This window comes from Acipenser ruthenus, chromosome 28, assembly GCF_902713425.1.
Source record: "Acipenser ruthenus chromosome 28, fAciRut3.2 maternal haplotype, whole genome shotgun sequence".
NCBI classification, from domain to species: Eukaryota; Metazoa; Chordata; class Actinopteri; order Acipenseriformes; family Acipenseridae; genus Acipenser; species Acipenser ruthenus.
Window position 1 is genome coordinate 25,301,177 of NC_081216.1, and position 20,841 is coordinate 25,322,017.

General features: G+C 36.4%; 1 protein-coding gene across 1 annotated transcript in view; it reads right to left on the reverse strand.

Annotated features, from left to right (window-relative positions):
* The window catches only part of LOC117434546 (protein kinase C-binding protein NELL1-like), a 113,605-nt gene extending 93,011 nt beyond the window's left edge, over positions 1–20,594 (reverse strand). The window contains exons 1-4 of the mRNA XM_059002953.1: positions 20,430–20,594; positions 19,010–19,138; positions 5,722–5,872; positions 23–193 (exon numbers count right to left, since the gene is read on the reverse strand). Of these exons, the coding sequence (XP_058858936.1) occupies positions 23–193; positions 5,722–5,872; positions 19,010–19,138; positions 20,430–20,478 (500 nt within the window). The 5' untranslated portion in view covers positions 20,479–20,594. The remainder of the gene's footprint in view (positions 1–22; positions 194–5,721; positions 5,873–19,009; positions 19,139–20,429) is intronic.
* Positions 20,595–20,841: the final 247 nt, after the last annotated feature.

The window sequence follows — 20,841 nt, forward strand, 5'->3', positions numbered from 1 at the left end:
GCATCATATTTTTCTTTCCTACCGATTGCAGTCCACGTGGAGTAGCAGATGAGAAGCACTGATTGAAAGCGCAATCTTATGCCACTGTCCATCTGCCAAGCGATAAGGGAATGCTTCTGTTCTGGGTTTCCCATTGAAGCGGTAGTGGTATCTGATTTCATCTCGTAACCCGCTGCTCTCCAGTTCAAAATAACTGTGAACAAATACAATAGAGAGAGATTTATATAGAGAGATATTTAGCAACAGGCCATCACACATTCACACATCTAAGACACTTAGCTTTGACTGATACATTCAGAGTCATTATAAGACTACACAGACTACTGCTGTTCCTTGTGCAAAAGATGTGGATATGGTGGCTAAACTCCCCTTTAATAGGTATTATTGCTTACCTCTGATTCAAATGGGATGGGATTCTCTAGAGCATTGTGTCATTTGACTAATGAATATTGTAGCTCTATATTGTAGCATTACTGTTTTAAAAGTGTCAGTGTTTCTTTTAAAGGTAAAGTCAAATCTGAATGTGTACATCTCTCCCATCCAGTCTACCCTTGTATACACATGTAGAAAATGTACACAGAGAAAGCTTCCACATTATGTTATGAAGTAGACAGAAGAGATTGTTTTCGCAGTAATTCATAGCAGGCATCTAAAATAACACAGATATCCAAAGTGCAAGGGGAAAAAAAATCATTTAAAAGCTATAGAGTAGAAAGTGAGGTAGGGTCAGCAACTGCTTTCACCCTTTTTGAGTCTGTGATTGAGAGGCTAACTCAATAAAGGTTTCATTAAGGCAGAGTGTGGAGACAGATCAAATAATGACCCGGAGGGTTTTGTTTCTGTTCTGGTATACAGGATGAGCACAGTCATTTATTTTAAAAAAAGCCGTAAAGAATCACTGATGGTTGAATTTTTACTAGAATCCACCCCCCACCCCCATCCCCCTCCAACTGCTAGTGTTTCCGCTCAGCCTGAATGGCATTTGGAGATATTAACAAGCAGGCAAGAAAGCTCAGCAAATCTGAATATATTTCTATAGCTTAAGTGATCCATTAAAAGAGAAACGTCAAAGGATAAAAATGAGGTCAACAGCTAATTCTTTCACAATTGCAATTCCAAAGCAAGAGTCATATTCTGAGTATGTAGTGAGAATACTAAAATGAATGTTAAAAAAAAAAAAAAAAAAATGATTGTGGCCCTAATCAAACATTTAAATCCCTGTTTTATATTATGTAGTACCCCTGTGTTGTGCCGGTGCACATCATACATTCAGGATCTGATAAATAATGGAGTCATAAGACTGTTGTCGGGCTGAAGTACCAGTGGCACACTCTTTATCAGGATACACAGCGTTAGGCCATTGGCTCTTTAAGAAAAGAAACACAACCAAACCTAACTCCAATGGAATCCCAGTATAAGTACTTGGGGTATCCCGCTTTTAACCCAGTAACTAATACACAGTCAGAGTGAATCTCAGCTCCTGCACAAACAACAGAACAAATATATAATAAGTTTCATTCTGTTGGCACAAAAAAGGACCAGTCTTCTCACCACACATACACACTCCCAGGTAGCCCCAGGTGAAAACTAATGACCTGGTTTAAATACAACCTGTTGAGGACAGGATGGCTAAGATTGGCAGGGCTTAACAAACTTGTTAAAGGAAGATTTCACACCAATCTAGCCAACTGCCCTCAACAAATATGGCTCTGAAGCCAAAAAACAAAACAAAAAACATCTTAACTATGGGCAGTATGCCATCAAGGGTTTACCAAGGTCATAAAACACTGTTTCTATAAAGTTCTGTGTATGTACCCCAACACATAAAAAATATGTTCTAACACTGTCATATTTGACACAACACAAGCTGCCTGACTTTCTAAACTGGGCTTACTTATGTCACTGTATAGTCAACCTAATGTCCAGGACACATACTAAATTGTATTATTATAGAACCCTGACAAGGTTATTGTTACAATCGTATTCTGCAACATAAAGCTATAACACAACAGCCATAACCCAACACCCATAACATAACAGCTGAATGCACATTGAAGGATACTAATGCCATCAAAATGAATGCATTGTGTTATGGCTATATATAAAAAAATGAAAATTCACCATTATACTTTACCCTAACGTATCAAACCTTTCTAACAGAGGTAGGACTTTTAGATACTCATCATTACTATAATAGTTACCATTACTAAGCTTTCAAAATCAAAGTGAATTAAAAATGGGGGATAATAAAGTGCAGGCAGTACAAGTAGTATCGGGAGACTTAGCACAGCAATACTCTTTTAAATCTCAAACTCTCAACTTTGCCTTGACACACTGACTGCTCACACACAAAAATGCTGCTTTCCCTGATGGCTGACACACTAAGCAACCATTCACTAATCCCCTCTGCCATCCTAGCTATGCCACAGGGTCTTTTTATCACTATCAGTTACCATAGCAATGTACCCCTGCTCACTACCCAGTGGGAAACTAACATCTGATTCATCTGAATGTACATTAACAGATCTCCTCTGTGTTAACAAAAACTCCTTCGAAAAAACCTCAGATCTAAAAGGAAACTCCAAGGCAGGGCACTACCGTACAGTAGAAAATCTACCTCTAAAAAAAATCAGGCAAAACAGAAGGAAAGATAAATATTCAAAAACTGATCTGGTCTATGCTGTAACTCTACCCTTCCAGACAGCAATGTCTGCTAATCAGTGTTCTATTGTGTAACTATCGGTTTAGATTGTAAGTGATTTAACTATTCAGGTAACGTTTGGCAAAACTCTAATATATGTGTTAAATTACCATTTTTCAAATGCCAGTCTAAAATACAAAACAAATTTTGCTGATACAGTGCTCCCCCTTTATAAGGCAGCCCTTTATACTGTGGAACAGGTTATAAAGCAGTATGGTCACGGCTCCCATTTGCCCCACAATGCCATTACACTAACACTAGTATTCTCGTTATAAAGCGGAACACAAACAGCACGGTCTCTTAACTATGGCGTTATAAAGGGAGAGGACTGTACCATTGTTTCCAGGAATTATCCTTCAATATAAAGATTTTCTGACTAAAAACATCCATTCTCGTAAATCCTATACATGAGAGTTAATTTCAATCCAACAGGAAATGTTTGACATCAATTGTCATGTGATATAATCAGCATGTTATTGCTGATGCTGAAATTGTATAGATTAAGGCCAGGATGCTTTACACTCGAATGAGCTTGTGTGCACAGACAAGGGTAGTTTTAAACATCCTATGACAGGAAAAAGGTCTTAAATGCTAATATTAATATTAAAAGTCATTATCATGAAGCCAAGAATACATTTGCCAACTGGTGAACTTGTTTGAAAATCCAAGGCATTTCTCAAAGTCCTTCTGGGAATGAACTGTACGCTGCTTCTGAATTTAATGCTTTCCAATTTGTAATGCCCACTAGTATACGACTGTCAGGAGAATAATCCTGAGGACCAGGAGCTCAAACTGAGCCAGCAGTGACAAGCAAGAAATGTAATCAGAACAAACAGAATGGCCTTTATAAAAAAAAAAATATTAAAAAAAACACCCTGCTGATACTTGAATGATGTAAAAAATACTAACACAGAAATATGAGATATTCTCCTGTATAGTACAACTCTGCTGTTGCAACTGTGTTTCATTTCGGGCAATAACAGGAAACTCAAATCTATTCATCATGTAAAAATCCCTGAATAGAAGATTGGTATCTTTACCTTGGGTTTGTTCTGGGGATGCAGGAAGCGTGGGGAACGTATGTTTTTTTAAAAAAATGTTTTTAAGGTTGAAGTTGCAGGTCCTTATGAATCACATAATCATATTATAATTTAGTGCTACATTTTTAGTGCTCATTGAAGTGCAGGAAATATTAGTGCAGACCTTTGAAAACAAGACTCTCAAGAATGGGTGGGGGGGTGAGGGGGGGATATACTGCAGGCTGTGAGGGCTCAACTGCCTTCCCTGCTTCCTCCATCTGGCACTGTGTTATCCACAATGTCTTTCCTTCTGGTATATACACAATGGCTCCTGGATCCAGTTGCTGCTGAAGTGGCCAAGTTACTCCATGGCCATAACTGATACAGCATCCAAAAAAACACATGGGACCCATGCTAACAGACAGCCAACCACATTATCCAAGCTGAAAAAATTATCGGATTAGTAATACCGTAGTATTCAGTATGGGCAATATCTCAGCAGAAGCGGTCTCTCTATTTAATGTAACCCTTGTATAGAAAGCGTGTGTGTGTGCGTGTGTGTGTGCGTGTGTGTGTGTCTGTGTCAAATACATACAGCAAAATGCTCTATATTCTTACTGTGGAATAAAGTCATTCCTTGCAGAAATTCCTAACACATTCCACAGAATATTAATCTTTCTCTGGAGACAATATTAAAAAAGAAAAGTCATATATAAACATTCTTCTGCCGTTTTGTCTAAAGCTGCCTGTTGTGACATGGGTCAAACATCCCTATAGGCAGCCTGTGAGTATAAAAATATGGACTTTAGTATTTCAATTTTATTAACAGTAAGTCACCTGTCTCTGTGATTTGATTTTCGGTACCCCAGGGATGATAAAGAAGTACTACTCCTCTCAAAGCTTCATAAGCAAACACAGCAAGATGAAGTTGCACATTTACATTTCAGCTTCGTGATTTCAAGTCTCAAATAAACAACATATGCCACAGATATCTTGACAAGCTAGCTTGGGAAACCATCTACAGTAACCACCATGGACAAAAAAAAAAAAAAAAAAAAAACAGAAATCCCTGTGTCTGACAACCACTAGACACATCAAATATTCTTAAAGGGTACATAAGGACCTTTTTTATTTTATTGTGTTACATGTTCCCATGTGTTGCTACAACTGTTTACATAAGGTGTGTGTATTGTTTTAATTTTAATTTGTAAAAGAAATGTTGACCACTTTTTTAAACTTTTAATGCGGGTACATGGGAAGCCATATTGAGGTAGGGAAAGCAATTTAAAAGTTTAAAAAAGTGGTCAAAATGTAAAAAAAAAAAGAATAATTAAAACAATACACACACCTTACGTAAACACCTTATAGCAACACATGGGAACCCAATAAAATAAAAAGGTCCTTATACAAAAGCTAATAGTTATCCTTGTGCAGCACAGTTATTTTAGTAAGGTTTCTGAAACAACACAAGGATAAATCTCCCCAGTTTTGTCTGTTTTGTTTTTTTTATGTTAAACAAGTTCCTGCTGAATAACGGAACAGAACTGTCCTAGATTCCTTTTGGCTACATACCACCATGCAACTGTTCCAGCAGCTCAGACAAGCTAAAAAAAAAAAAAGTGAATGTATGCCTGTGTGTTGGGGGGCGGGGGGAGACATGCACAGTAAATTATAATTAAACTCTACACAATTCAAATGGTTGCATTTAGCCAAGACTGACATTTGTTTCGCTCACTGATTTCAGTGGTGGTAATTAACTAAATGAGCCCACTGTGCTTGGTGACGTGAATGCTTTAGGACCAGGGGGTAAACACAGATTCAATGTATTCAACATTTGTCTCCCTCATTCCATCAAAGACTTTAAAGAATGAATGCAGAATTGGATTCTTGGTGGTTTGTTTGCTGTAGTCACCGTTTACGACAAGACAATATTGCAGCATGCCAAATGACCCTCTGCCTTTGCACAAAACGTCATCTACAGTGTATAAGTAGAAAGTTTACCTGTGTTCTGACTCAAGGATGGAGAATATGACCCCCGACGTTGATGACCTCTGCTGGATGGCTGCCAGGAACGTGAACTCACTTTTATTCTTAAACAGCTGAATCACTTTCTCAGCTACGTGTGGTGAGGCTTGGACTTCTCTCTCTATATCTGGGAAATTAAATGTGCAAGTATAGTCAGAAATACACATTTAAACAAAAACCAAAAAAATCATCAGGCAAGGAGGGGATTACAGCTGAAAAAAAGCGTTCTGATACATGGAAATTAAATAATTTCTCCTAAGGCATACATTGGTCATGATAAGGGCATGCAGTCTTTTGGTTTGACTTAGAAATTCACACGTGTTTTCTCTCATCTTACATGTTAACATATTCATCCCTGGAGGGCTTCCATTATTCCATACAAACGCCACCCAGTCTAGAAGCCTGGACTGCCATAACAGTAAGCATTTTAGAAACTATTTGTAATGTGATGCCTTTGAGGCAGGACACCACTGGAAGCAAGATGTTAAGCCTCAGATTTATGATCAAAAGCTATGCATACATGGGTCTGAGATCTGTTCTTTGGTGTATTATTTAGATCATGTTGTAGAAGAATAACCTAGCCATCCAGACTGAGCTAATATTCCACACAACAGCCTTTCTAATGGACACAAGAGACAAATAGGCACTATGAATTCACTAGTAATCTAACGCTTTATGGATATGACCCCTTGAAGCCCTGTTCCATTGATCTGAACCATGGAATAAAAACCCCAGCTGCTAAATCATTAAAATTGGGTCACGATTTTTCTTTACAAATAAATTTACACTGAAGAGAGTTGCATGCATTGTTAGAGATGTTGATTTCCATCGCCTTGGTACACTTGATACTCCCATTTTAATGATGTAAATGGCAAGCAATCTCAAACCAGACAGTCATGATACTAGAAACATATGCTTCCTATGGATTATTTTCTAGAAACAACATGGCCGTCTAAACACTCATTACTCCAAACGAAATTTATATCCTCCCACAAATCGCACTAATCATGGCCTAATTATAAAATGATACTGTTCATCCTCTTTTTCTTTTGCCGACTCTAATCAAAGCTGTGCACCTCAACCTTACAGGCAGAATGGGGTTCAGCAGTAGGAAAACAGATTCTGTTGTGCATACTAAACATTTTATAAAAAAAAAAGAAACAAATGCAGACAGGCTTGAAAAGATCTAAATCCATATACAGCACCTTTTGTTAACCACCAGGAAATATCTGCAGCAACTTCATTTTCTGCATGTAAACTATACATATAATGCATATAAACTGAATTGAATAATTATGCTAATTGCGTGGCATGTATCTTGCAGATTTTTAATAAAAGTGAAATTAGTGAATATTTATTGCCAGCAAGCACTTAATGGAAACCTAACTGGGGAGGATAGGCCAATGAAAGATATTGTACTTGAAAGATATATATTACATACAAAAGTTTATTTTTTTCAGTATAAGACTATGTTTCTGCTAATACAGAAAGAGTTAAGCTGTTATTGCACACTATTGAATTTAGCCCATGGCATTCAACTATTTACCCAACTATTTTATGGTTTAATGAAAGATCATCAAACAATTTCAGAAAAGAATTAGTGGTAGTTTTTAGTAATATGAACAAATAGAACTCATCATTGTATTGGATTTTTAATTTTTTTTTTTTTTAACATTTCATGCAGGGTTCTTTAAAAGAAATAAATTTGATAAATTAGATTTTCCACTAGCCAGTGGTGACATCAGTTCTCGAGCACACCCTGAAGCCTTCTCCATGAAAGAGTCGTTTTATCAAATACACTCCGGGGATCTGCTCTAATTTAAAGAGAAATTAACAGCCTCCAGAGTAGTAGAGTATGAAAATGAAGAAAGAAAGAAAGAAAGAAAGAAAGAAAGAAAGAAAGAAAGAAAGAAAGAAGCACTACTCGTCTGTTTACATTTGTGGCGAAGATGCTGTTGAGAGCAGTGTTGTCTTAGACAGAAGCAAACCTATAATTGGCCACAAGTCCTTTGTGTATTGGAAGGCAGTAGCTACCCATGGGATTGATCTATCTAGTAGACCTCACCGTGCAATAGACTGAAAGTTAAAAAAATAAATATAAAAAAATATAGATGTAACTGAAAACTAAGGCTATATCGTATAATGCTACAGTTATTTTTGGTTTCATCTTTTTCCAAATTGTAAAAAATAAAAAAAAACACTTCAGCTGTACATATTGGGGGACACGTATCAAGATCGACCCACGCAGCGCTAAATTGAGTGTAAAACAGCGCTCTGCCGCGCCACAAATTTTACCCCATCTCAAATGTATTAACTGGCCCATAATTAATAAGGCACGGCATAAGATCACACATTTAAATGAGAAAATTCCGCTGTGCCGGTGTTCCGAAACCCTCAAAATGGGCTACCAGTAGCACAGATTAACAGACTAATCTGAAAAACAGCACCTCCCCTCCAAATGGGCTACCTCAATTAAACAATAGGTAGGTCATTTGACCTTATATTATGTGATTATTATACGACAGATAAAACCAAATATACATTTCTCCCGTGTTTAATATTTTGGGATTAGAGGCAGCAAAATAGGCTATAAATTACACCGTCATTTTAATGTGACGTTTTAAAGGTTTACAAAACTCGAAAATGTTGCTAAATTTGTCACTCAAGGTTGTTTTTAAAAAAATCTGTTTTGTCAGCTTGTTACTTTTTTTTTGCAGCCAACACAGACCATTTTAAACGTCTTGTTTCCAGCAGAGGTTTGTTACATCTTAAATTATTGTTTCAATAGTGAATCGAGTTACAATGTACATTTTTAAAGAGTTGACTCAATACATGGCTAAATGTTTCAGCCTTGGTTTTTGGGTGATGTTCTTGATGAACTATCAATAATAACACATTTTAAGCAACTTCCATCAGCAGAATATAAGAAATATAGAAAATGTGGGTTTATTTATTTTTTTTAAAAAATGTAGTTTTTGTGAATTTGGTTTAAAAATACAGTAAATTTTCCAGGCCCCTATATGACTGCTGCCATAACGCTCTTTCCTATCAGCTGCTTTCTGACTTTCTTACTTTGCGTTGCTGTTCTGCCGCTTCATAAATCTCATTTTAATAGCAGAGATATTTTAATATCACAAATATTGCAAGGCGGAGCGCATTTTGGAGGTGCTAACTCGGCCTTAACTTGCCAAAAGTGTCATGCTACATGCAGGGCAATTTTAAGGCCATCGTAAACTAGGCGCTATGGCCTTAATGCCGTTGCAAACGCTTGATATGTGTCCCCCAAAGAGCTTAACCAAATGGTATGATTTCAGTTCTATTTTCAGACACCCAAATAATATTATGAATCTAGTTGACACTATAACGCAGCTTAACTGAATCGATGGAAACCCAAAGGGACCTGAGATATTGGAATGTCAGTTTACAGCCCATTTCACCTGTTTTTGTTTTTCGTGCGTACAAAAATGTGTTGCAATTATTAGCAGAAAGCAGTGAGGCAATTAACTAAATACATACAGCAACAGTAATCCAAGACTGCCTTGGTTAAACCCCTAACTCGGCTCATTCCAATTGTATTCAGACAATTCAATCTGGGGCTTACAGTATTTCAAGCATGAATGGGTAATCACCACTTTCTTGTAACCGTATTGTTTGCATATTTTATTGTTCAGTTTGGAGCTCCCGGGATTGTATTTTCAGGTTTGAATTATGCTAATTCGCTTCGAGTTCTTCTTGCAGCTTTTGACATTTTCTTCAGATGCAGCTGCAGTCCTTAAAAGATCACCCTGCCATACTCAAAGGACTCACGTTGATGCCTAATTTTAAATATTGTTTCAGTTTAATGGGTTTTCATTAAATTAGGAGCTGTAGAAATAACCAGGGCAAGAGCATGGCGATTCCCTATGAACCCTCACAACTTCCGTTCAAATAAAAGAGTTGGATTTATTAAAATACAATTGCATACTATCTTAAGAAATTGTAGAATGAGATTATACTGTAAAAACATTCTGAAACAACTTGATATCTTGACAAATATAATACATTGCTAGATATAATGTTAATGTGGATAATATATATTCTTCAACTGTAAAATACTGCTATTCTATTTGCAACCATTTACCAAGCTCCAATATTGTAATTACATGTTGTGAGCTACAAAGGTTTCCTGAGCCTCAAGCAAGACCCCAAAGGTCATTCAATCAATGCACCATGCTTCATACATTATAGCCACAATTCTATGTAATTATGAATTATTTACAAATAACTTTTTTTTTTAAATCTTTCTTTTATCACTCAGCATAATCTTGAAATCCAGGAAATTCTATGCTTTAGAAAATGGAATCCTCGTCCTCCAGTTTTTCACATTTTTTAAAGTGTCTTTGAATAAGACTGTGAAGTGTTGACTCTGTAGATTCAAAGCCTACCAATTTTTCTTTCTGAATGTTCTTGTTCCTTTCAATTAATGACTTGAATTCCAAGGTCTGTGTTCTTTGATCTTAATGTTACGCAGAGCTTTCTCAACCAAAATACTTCACCTTTTTATCTTATTCAACAAATTAATTAAGTCTACTATCATTTACCTAAAACAAACGTAATACACCCCATTAAGCAGCGATTGAACACTTTTTTGTGGCTGACATTTTTACTGAAAAAGAAAGACTGCATAATAAAAAACAAAAACAATTTAGAAAATCAAGAGAGGGTCGGTAAGAGGATGAATAAAACATTCACATCGCTTGAATTGAAAACAAAAACAAAATTACAAACTGACAGAACATTTCAATTTCAGTCCACAGATTGAATTATTTTTTTGAGTCAGCATACATTGCAAGTAGACTGATTAAAATTGACTTTTGGGAAAGTTTGTTATTGCTCAGAAATGTACGTGACAAACAGCTTGATTTCCCAGTTGTGGTCTTGGATACAGATTCTCTTACTAAAAGGGCACCCACCTTCACAGCTATTTCAAACTGATCAACCATAGAGAGAGTACAATATTAAATGAAGAACAGATATCCATCAGTATAAGAAATCGTAGCATTGAGACAAAGAAATTCCCAAGGTGGTTTCCAGACAGTGGTACTGGATTGGTGGTTACTGTACCTTTCATGTTTCAAGTCAATAAAAACAATACAAAAAGTTAGAGGGAGAGCCAATGCATCATGCTTCAATGAAATGCTATTTGGACTGTTCCCCTGGAAACCTTTCTTTTCTGCCAACTTTCTTGTATTTGTCACTGCTTCCCTAAGTCTGTCTCTCCATCAGTACCAAGAGTCTTTTTAGTAAATGGCAACTTATTGGACGATTGCAAGTGGGTTCATGATGTCGTTCCATACTGTATATATAAAAATTAATTAGTTCATGTATCTGCAAACAGACTCTAGAAAGAAGAGAATTACAGCAGAAGAGAATACAACACAGAAATTCTGCAACCTACAAGGGTGTTTTATGTAGCAGAATATATTCCGACATGCAGGAATAAATCTATATATAATGCATAACATTCTTTGCCTCTATGGTTACTGCATGTCATGAGGTTCCCTTCAGAATTGTCTCTTTTTGTTTTTGGCATACATTATATTACTGTCCCAAGACAGGTTCTAAACATGACTGCAATGCAGCTGCCACTTATAGGTCACTTTAGTTTTTATATGCAATTCAGCAGCAACAAATGTCAGTACCAAAGCAATAAGAAACTTCTAGTTACATACAGTTTCATATACAGTCTCATTTCACCATCATAAATACAGTGTCATTTCACCATTGTGATTTTTATTGAAGAGGGAAAAGGAAGATAATACTGTTAAGTGGCCGATTGTGATGTCACTGTTTTGAATTGACTTTGCAGTTGAAAGGAATTCTGTGTGGTGCCTCGTATGATTCTAAATGCTATATGTTCATTAAATGACATGCATCATTAGGTAATTAGCTGATGAGTTATTAAATATGAGTGAAACATTCAACCTGCTTGGCTTTCCATTTTGTTTTTTTAGCGATCCTGAAGTTCTAATATTTGCAAAAGGACTCTCGGGTTGTTCCAGGCTGGAGATAAAGTGACATATTTCTATACCAAATACAGTCTATAATCAGTTATCTGTCACCTGGTGTTGCTATTGTAAGGTGACAGGTTAAATAAGGGTGACAGAGATCTGACTGCATGTACTTTGCACTATATTGGTGTCTATCCCTTGTCATTATGTCTTATGTACTGTATCTGAGTGAGACAGTTGGGTATATGAGAATAGGCTGGTACTTGTTGGATCCTTTCCGAGCTGTAGTGTGTGCATGCAAATACTGGTCTATGTCATGACAGCATTGTGTTGTATTTTTTACTACCCATTTTAATCAACTATTTTTTTTTTTGAATTTGCCTTACACATACTGAAACACGCTTTCTGCATTCCATTGAGGTATAGAGCGCTTTTGATCAATTGGGCGACATTACATATATAGTCCTACTTTGTATCTAAAATTCAATTTGCAGCTAAATTTAACTAAATATAATCATCTACTACATCTGAACACAACAGCAGGCATAAGTTAAGGGTCTCTCTACTTTTACTACTACATCACAACATGAAGTGTCATTGATTACAAACCCTGCAGCAGGCTATTGTCTGAGTAAGAGCTTTTATAACAGATCCTGTATTCATGGCAAAATCTAATTTATGCTGCTACTTACATCAGTCTACACCTCAGTGAGTCTCTTGTACTGTAAATGTGTTCAGAAGTGGGGGTTTTTAACAGTGTGTGTCATAGGCGGAGGTCTGTTCCACTTTTGTCTATTTGTTATTTTAAGTAGTAGTGTACTAGTTATTTAGATTTTGCTATCCATTACTGGTAAATAGAACAGCTGAATGCAAGTGGTATCAGTTTAATTTTCTGACAAGATACAAATCTTCTTAACAACATAACATGAATCACTCCAGAGGCTGATTCCATCTTTACCAGGGTGTATAACATGACTGGCATTATCTCCCACTTTTAAAAATACAATCAATCAGACTGTTAAGGATGGCTGGTATATATTTGTTTAGCCTGTCAGTTTTCCATTTTTGAGGGATGTGTGTTTTCTGACCTATGCACGCAGACACTTCAATGATGTGATGCCATTCCCTGCTAATGTATCACAGCATTTAGCTCTATTGCTCCCAATGAACTTGGCTGTATAAGCAGGGGTCGAATGCTCTTACATGCTATTTAGAAAAATGGAATCAAGTATCAAGTAAAAAGGGACATTTTAAACAGCATTGATACTTATTTCTAATTCTGTTTCAAAGAACAAACGTAAAATGTTAGCGTAGCATTTGCCGTGAATAAACTACCTTATAAATCATATCATATACCAAGAAAAAAACTTTATATCAGCAACATTTTTGTTTTGGAGTGTTAAAAAAACAATTGATGGAGCTCTAGCACAAATAGACATTTGCAGGGGCTTGTCTGTAATACATCTATCAAATCAGCCTGAAGACTAATTTGTACAATGTCACATTCCTATGTCAACATTTCACATATTCAGCATGTACTGTATTATTGTATGGCGCTTCACCTGCCGCTGAACCACAGTAACATATTTAGCGCATTTCCTCGACTTGTATCATGTTTTCCAGCTGAGTGGTTCTGTTGCCAATACAGAAATGTATTGCAGAGATCTGTAACTGGCTTTGACATTGCTTAGAGAATTGAAGGCCATACTGTATTCTGCGGTACATGAAAAATCATTGCATTGTGACCTTTTGTTAGCTCCAGCTGTGGCTACTATATTACACAGCTGTTGGGCAAAGTTGAAAGGTCACAACTAACATGAGAGAGCTACACCTTTTAACTGTTTTAAACAAATGCAAACTGAAGGGAATAGTTTGAGGTTTATAATGCATAGGCGTTGGAATATTATGCAGCATCTCCCTCTAAGACAACATAACTATGAAACTGTACCACGACTGGTCACTGATTTAATGGGGGGATGTAAGCAGTCTGGTAATTGATTTTCTTTATAATTGACATAAAACCTGAAAGTAAAAAGGATGCCTTGCAAGAGGGACAACTACTGCAAACACATAACTTTGCCTGCTTTTAAAACCTTTCTCTTATAAAACTTTACCCCAATACATGTGCACAGTAATTGTGCAGTGTACTCATGCTTCTCTGATGGTTAGATTGCGTTACCAAAGTTTACCATGGTTTGCCATGTTTTATTTTTTTAATAAGCTTTGCCATACCTCCCTAGGCTTTACAATGCTTACCCATGCTTTACTATGTTTTCACCATGCTTTATTACACTTCGCCATGCTTTTACTATTGTAAACATGTGTAAGAGCTGTAGACTACAAAACCCAAAGTTATTTCTAACAAAATAAAATACTTGTTTTATTGGGTGCCAGGTTGTGGTTCCTCTAGTTGACGACCCAATAACTGCGCTCACATGCAGGGATCGGACAAGCGATTGGAAACACTTAACAAGTAATCACATGTAAGGATATCTTGAGATCTTCGAATAGTTATATGGCATAGGTTCATTTTAAACACGCTGGGGTGAATTTGCACACCCTGTCGCTGACAAGTTCCATATCTTATAAGTTTGTACTGTATGATGTTCTTGATTTTAATAAATATTTGATAATCAAGGATAGTCTACAGGTTATTCATTTAGCTATTAAAATAACATTGTAGTAAAGTAGGTGCATGCTTGAGAAAATGATTTCGGTCATGAAACTAAAGGGATTTCAATAGCAGTTTTAAAATATGTTTAAAAGGTGTTCAAAGTATGATTGCTGCACAATTTGAAAATGTTCTGAGGCTATTGCTATTAAGCACTCATTTAATTACAACTTCGTTAACATATGGTTCACTATTCTCTTTTTAATCAACATTTGGTTGAAGGAGAAAATCTGACCTTTTCTAAGACCTTGAAATTAACAGCGAGGAAGAGATTGTAACTTTATTTGGAGTTAGCAGTTACCTTGCCCATTAAAAAAGGGGACATGGCTTGAAGACAGGAAAACAAAACTTGTTAAGAATTATAAAGTGAGTGTAAATATTTTTTATGATTACTGCACATCCTGGTAATGCTTCAGAGTTATGCTTCACATGCTTCACCAGAACAGCTCACAACTCATGAATAAAATATGAAAAGTTTGATAGCATCCCTTGCAGAGAGTTCAGTGACAGCCAACGTGCCTGGGATGCTAATACCCTCCTCCCTCTCCCTCCTGAACTGTCAGTCTTTGGATCTGAAATGGTCTTTCATTTGAAAATCTATGCCCCATGTGTCCCCACTGTATTGTGCTGTTGGCTGAGGCAATAACGCTAATGTTTATGATACATTATTACCTAAAAGAAACAGCAAGTGGCAATGTGGTCAGAGAACACTCTTTAAGAGGGTAATATCTGTGTCTTAATAAAAACAGCAAACAGTACAAAACCACTGTAGGGGCTTCCAATGATGGCTGGCCCAGATGTTTAATATTATCTTGACTAGATCTGGTAAACATGATTTCAGTTCTAGTGCCGAACAACACATGTTAAGACAGACAGTAATCTTAAATTGTGCATTGTTAAGTTGAATCAGCAGTTTGGTACAGGGGTTTTGTATAATGAATCTAAATTATTATTATTAATAATAATAATAATAATAATAATAATAATAATAATAATAATAATAATAATAATAAATAAACCAGCTGCATCCACTAACCTTTATTCCCAACCCATTAAAATAAAAAAGCACAAAATAAAAAACTGTCTTGAAACAATTGGCAATTTTAAGCAAATAAACCATCGGAAATTAGTTATGATTCTGGTTAATTAGCTAGCAGATTGATATGGGAAATGAGTAATGTTCTCCAGTCTTGCTACAGTGCTGCCAGACCAAGTCCCACAAGCATTGGTTAACAGATCTGGGTATTACTGATACCTCGTTTCCATGGCTAGCAAACTCGAGTAGACCCAAGTGTGCTCGAATTGGCCTGAATTCTCCTAGAACTTGAGTTGCTGGACAACTTGAGTTGGTGAAACAGGAAGCGTTTCCATGCTTTTCCCTGTGTTATCTCGTGACTTGTGCAGGAAATACTTGCGAGTTAAAAGTCAAGACGTGCATTCACTGCAGACGGTATTACAGTCAAATTTTCAATGATTTAAAAGATAAATCCATCTAGATATTCTTTCGCATGTGTTTCACGGAGTACATATACCTCTGGCAGACTGGTATGCAGAACAGGGAAAGAAGTGCCGGACAAGGGAAATAATGTGTCAGATGTCAAAGTGGAGGTGAGAACATAAAAAGTAGACCAGACATTTCCATCAAAGGATTAAAAAAAAAATGGAATTGATCTGATGCGATCAGAAACCCAGAGGCACTGTAAACTGCACCTGCTACTGTAGTAGGACTGTTCTTTTTTATGTTAAGCATTTTTCATGTTCTTTTTTTTTTTTACAAGGGTTTAATTAACAGCCTAAATTGTTTGTGCCAGTTAGAAAGTCTGTGACAAAATGGTTGACTGTTATTGTTGATACGTTGTAGATATTACTAGACACCCATCGTGCAGGTATCACAAAGTCCATAAACAAAACAAAACGATAAACAAAATGAGTTCTGCACTGTATAAAACAGCGCTGATTTTACCAATGCCTGCTAGTCTAACTGATTAGAAGGCCTTGCTGCAGTGACATTGTAGGTGCTATAGTTTTAACGAGTTACTGTAAATGAGATACTGTTTTAGCAGACAGATTTCATTAAGTAAACATTTATTTGACTCTTTTTGGAATTAAAAGTATAAATGCAAAACTGCGTTGCATTTTTCTTTGTGACAGTGCTATGAAAAACTGCAATTCAAAAACCGTCAAAATCCCCCAAGACAGCAAATCCAGCCAAAATGTCACGTTATACGGTATGTTCCCGTCCCCTACAACATTTCTGATAGACATTTAGTGATGTAATTTCCTCCCAGCCCGAATTCAGACTTTAGAATTCAGGCCAGCCCGAGGAGTGAAGTAAGACCAGATAATTCAGGCTCCCGTCTGAATTGGGAGCCAACTCGAGTCATTTAAAAACATGGAAACAGAGGTTTGGGGGGGCAACTCGAGCATGTATCCGGGTCATGTGGTTCATGGAAACATGGTATGAGATACAAGACGAAAGTTTTTAAGGTTTTAAATAGCAGCTGCACATCACTTACTTCAAGGACCTTCAAAAGTGCCTTTTTTAAATCATCAAGTAGAGCAATTGATATCGTAGCATGTGGTAGTTTGGGTTGAGTCAGTATGTTGAAGCTGACATTTGCTGGGAGAAGAAGCTCACTGCCACACCTTGAGGTGTAAGCCTTGGTATTTCAGGGTGAATGAAGATCCCATTGTCCTGCTACTACACTGTAACCCATGCAGGCCCCCTTTCCGATGCAGCTTACTTTATGTCTCCAATGTACTCCAAGTTAAAAAATGAATTGTGCATGTAACTCAAAGTAAAGGAATACTTTATAACATGTACAATTTCCACTGTGCTACCTATTTAATATCAAATTATGTGGTCTCTCTTATTCTCTATTGTTATTTCTGCCTAGGTTATTATTTGCATGCATACTTACTATTCTAGCAAACAATTTAATGTTCACTGCCAAGAGAGACATTTAAAAGTCGATTCAATGCAAGTAATGTAGTTCCCCCAAGTAAATGAAAAATTGAACCTTTGGGGGGTTGAATCAAAGAAAGAAAAAGATTCACAGGAGAAGAATCTGGAATCATTTCAATGCTCATGTGAGTGTAATTCCTATTGTTCCTCTTTGAAAATCATGGTTTTTAACCCAGCATACATAGCAGTGTCAAGGTGGCACAGAGAGTGTTATGTAATGTGAGAATTGAATTGCACTACAAGGAAGTGTCACTTATTTCAGGCTTCATGTCAGGTTTCAATCACAGTCTGTCATACAGTATGAGGGAGTTTAAGATGCTGAAATACATTTTTAAAGGGTGCTAAATAATTCACAGTAGGAAAAATGTATTTAGAATTAAAATCATAAATAGCATTTCACTTGTTTTCTGCTTCATAAATTGCATAAAAGAATTAAGTAAAAAAAAAAAAAAAAAACATATAGTCTTCGCCTACGGTACTGAAATTTAGCATTTGTTCTGGTGCTATGATCCTGAATAATCTTGAAACACTATTACCCAAAAGCTAATAATATGATATCTGGATCAAGCTCCTACACTTACAAAAAATAAATAAATAAATAAATAACCATCCACAATTCCTGGAGATTAAGCACTCATTTCTACATGAAATATTCATGACGTTATAATATCAGTAATACATTTTAAGTATACGTGAAGCAGAAAACCTGTAAGCAGCTGCTGCAAGGGACAAATTAAATGTGAAGTAATTATCAGATAGCACTCATAGGAGTGTCTTGGTTTGCAACCAAAAATAACATCACCTTGTGCAGGTTGCTTTCTCTCTCCTGTAGGCTACAGCAAGCAGAACTAAAAGGATTTCTAACCACAGATATCATGAACTGCAGACCCAGAACATATTTTTTGGTATAAATGTTTAATATCGATAGATAAAGCACTGACCCCAGCCTAACCTTGGTAAGTCGATTGTCCATACAGTACATCAGTCAGTTAAAAAATAAATCTCCATTTGCAAACCTGCCAACTCACATTTGTACGCTTGTTTCTTCTCCTTAGTTTTCTTTGTCATGCCATATTGCATTTGGAGAGATAGATACCATATCTCACTTAGCTATCCTGCATGCAATCTTATTTTTAATTACACTGTATAAAGCTGTTTTAGGTTGTAAATGAATGCCATAAATCATACCTTGGAAGCAGAATCACTTTTCCCTGAGTGCACAAACCTGGCTTTACCCAAATCAGTGTCTGATTCCTCACTGGAACACATGAAACATGCTGTTGTTACACTATACAGTCTTGAAGTAACCACGTGAGGAGTAAGCTTATACAAAATTAACCAATTCATTTTTTATATTCATTACCTACCATCCAGACATCTGTAATACACCTTACAAATGCAGTGTTCATTTCCCTGGGGATCAGAGGGGGAAAACACTCCCCAGGCTTTAGCACTTTGGGAGGCACATTACAAAGTCTTATGTCAAACGCCCTGTAAAATATTATTAGATCAAACCTTAAGGGTTCGTTTTGAAATAAATAGTTACAACAACAAAGAAACAGCTTCAAGCTCGGTTTTGCTGTACATTATAAAATCCACACTGCCTCAGCAGAATTGTAAAGAAGTAACGTCGATTACCTTGAAACAAAAACGATTTGCTATTGTTATGTTGTCCCGCTACTTGGGTTACTCCAATGGTTGCATTCATCAAGTCCAGTTCGGTGATAATATCAATGTGTAACTCGGGATCCATTCCAAACCCTAAAACTAAAATAATAATAATAAAAAAAAAAAAAAACAATCAGACATATCAACGTATGACACATTTCACTTTGTTGGAATAACAGGGCCTATTGTTTTTAATAATCATGCTTTTGTCGTTATTGGTTGTTGTTGAATTAATACAGTTTGCTCATACGTCGTACAATAATTGTGCCGTCTAAAATTGCTGCTTGTCTGAGTAATCGGTTTCATTTCCCTGAGGAGGTGATGCCAGAATTAAAAAAACAAAAAAACAAAATACAATCCCCCGTGCCTTTTCCAAAAAATTCACTTGGGAAGGATGTTACCATGGCTGACTAATACAGAGTACTGTACACTTTAGGTCTTGTATCAAGATTGAAAGCGCTTTTCAATACGCAGTAAACAATAATTAAGAATTCTTCAACGTGCGCTGCCACAATGCTGGAAAGGTTTATATTGTGTTCAATGTTATCTGTGTAATTACATTACCTTGTAGAAATATGCAAATAATAATAATTACAAAACAAAAGAAAAGAAAAAAAAGTTCTGAGGGGAATTGCAGCATCAAGCATTGCTAACAACTGTATAAATACAATACGGTTTGCGTACACTACGTAGTTATTAACAAATACATTTTAAATGCATTTTTTACTATTTATTGAATTTTCAGACTTACTATTCGGTCAAGACTGTATATATTGGAGAAATAAAGTATACAACAACGGCACTGAGTCCCAGATGGACTGTTCTTTAAATCGTGCAATGCTTTGCAAATATTTATTACACATATGATGCTCAAGCAACTAAAGATGTACGGATGCTCTCCAATTGTGTACAGCCACGTCTTGACTTCAGTATTCGTGTTCATGCGATTTTAAAGGCTGGTGTGGCACTAACAGCTGAGCATTATTTGTAACATGCTTTATTTAACATTACGCTATCTGTTATTTGGTAACATATGCAAAGTTTTACACACACTTAAAATACGATACACAAGAACAAATAACACAGAACAGCGCATCTTCTGAAGCGCACGACCGTGGTGGTTTGACAGAGGTAATAATATATTCTCGCCAATGTCATGCAGCAGCAATATATATACATATATATACACACACACATATACATATATATATATATATACACACACACACACACACACACACACACACACACACACACACTCAACCTAAAAACTGCACAAATAAACTCTTTCACACTGATGTTGATGCAAGTGTATAAAGAAGTCAAGTACTTCTTTTTTTATTTTGGTTTTGTTTTGTTTTTTAATTATTATTATTATTAAAATGCCTACCTGGTTTTGCAATGAGCAGGACTGCTAAAATAATCAGAAAACCGTCCATTTGTATTTACTGGGTGTAACTCTGTACAGTTTCCACACAAAAAAAGACCCAGCGCGGCGGATTTCACTGAAACCCAAACTTGCTCTCAGGCTGCCTTGAAAACTGTGCCAGCTCCACTGGTGTTGTACGCTGCTGTGTGGAACAGCCCACCCCCGTCAGAAAAGGGACACTCCAACCTTCGCAGTAATTGACCCATAAAATGCTTACGGTTATTTCCAATGGTGCTTGTGGTTATAGCGTCTTGAGACATTTGTCGCATCAACCAGCTTTCTTATTATTAACGCGCATTTGTGTTATTAGAAAATCGGTTTCAATTTTAAAAAATACCCCTACAAACGTAATAGACATACCCCGGTTTAGACA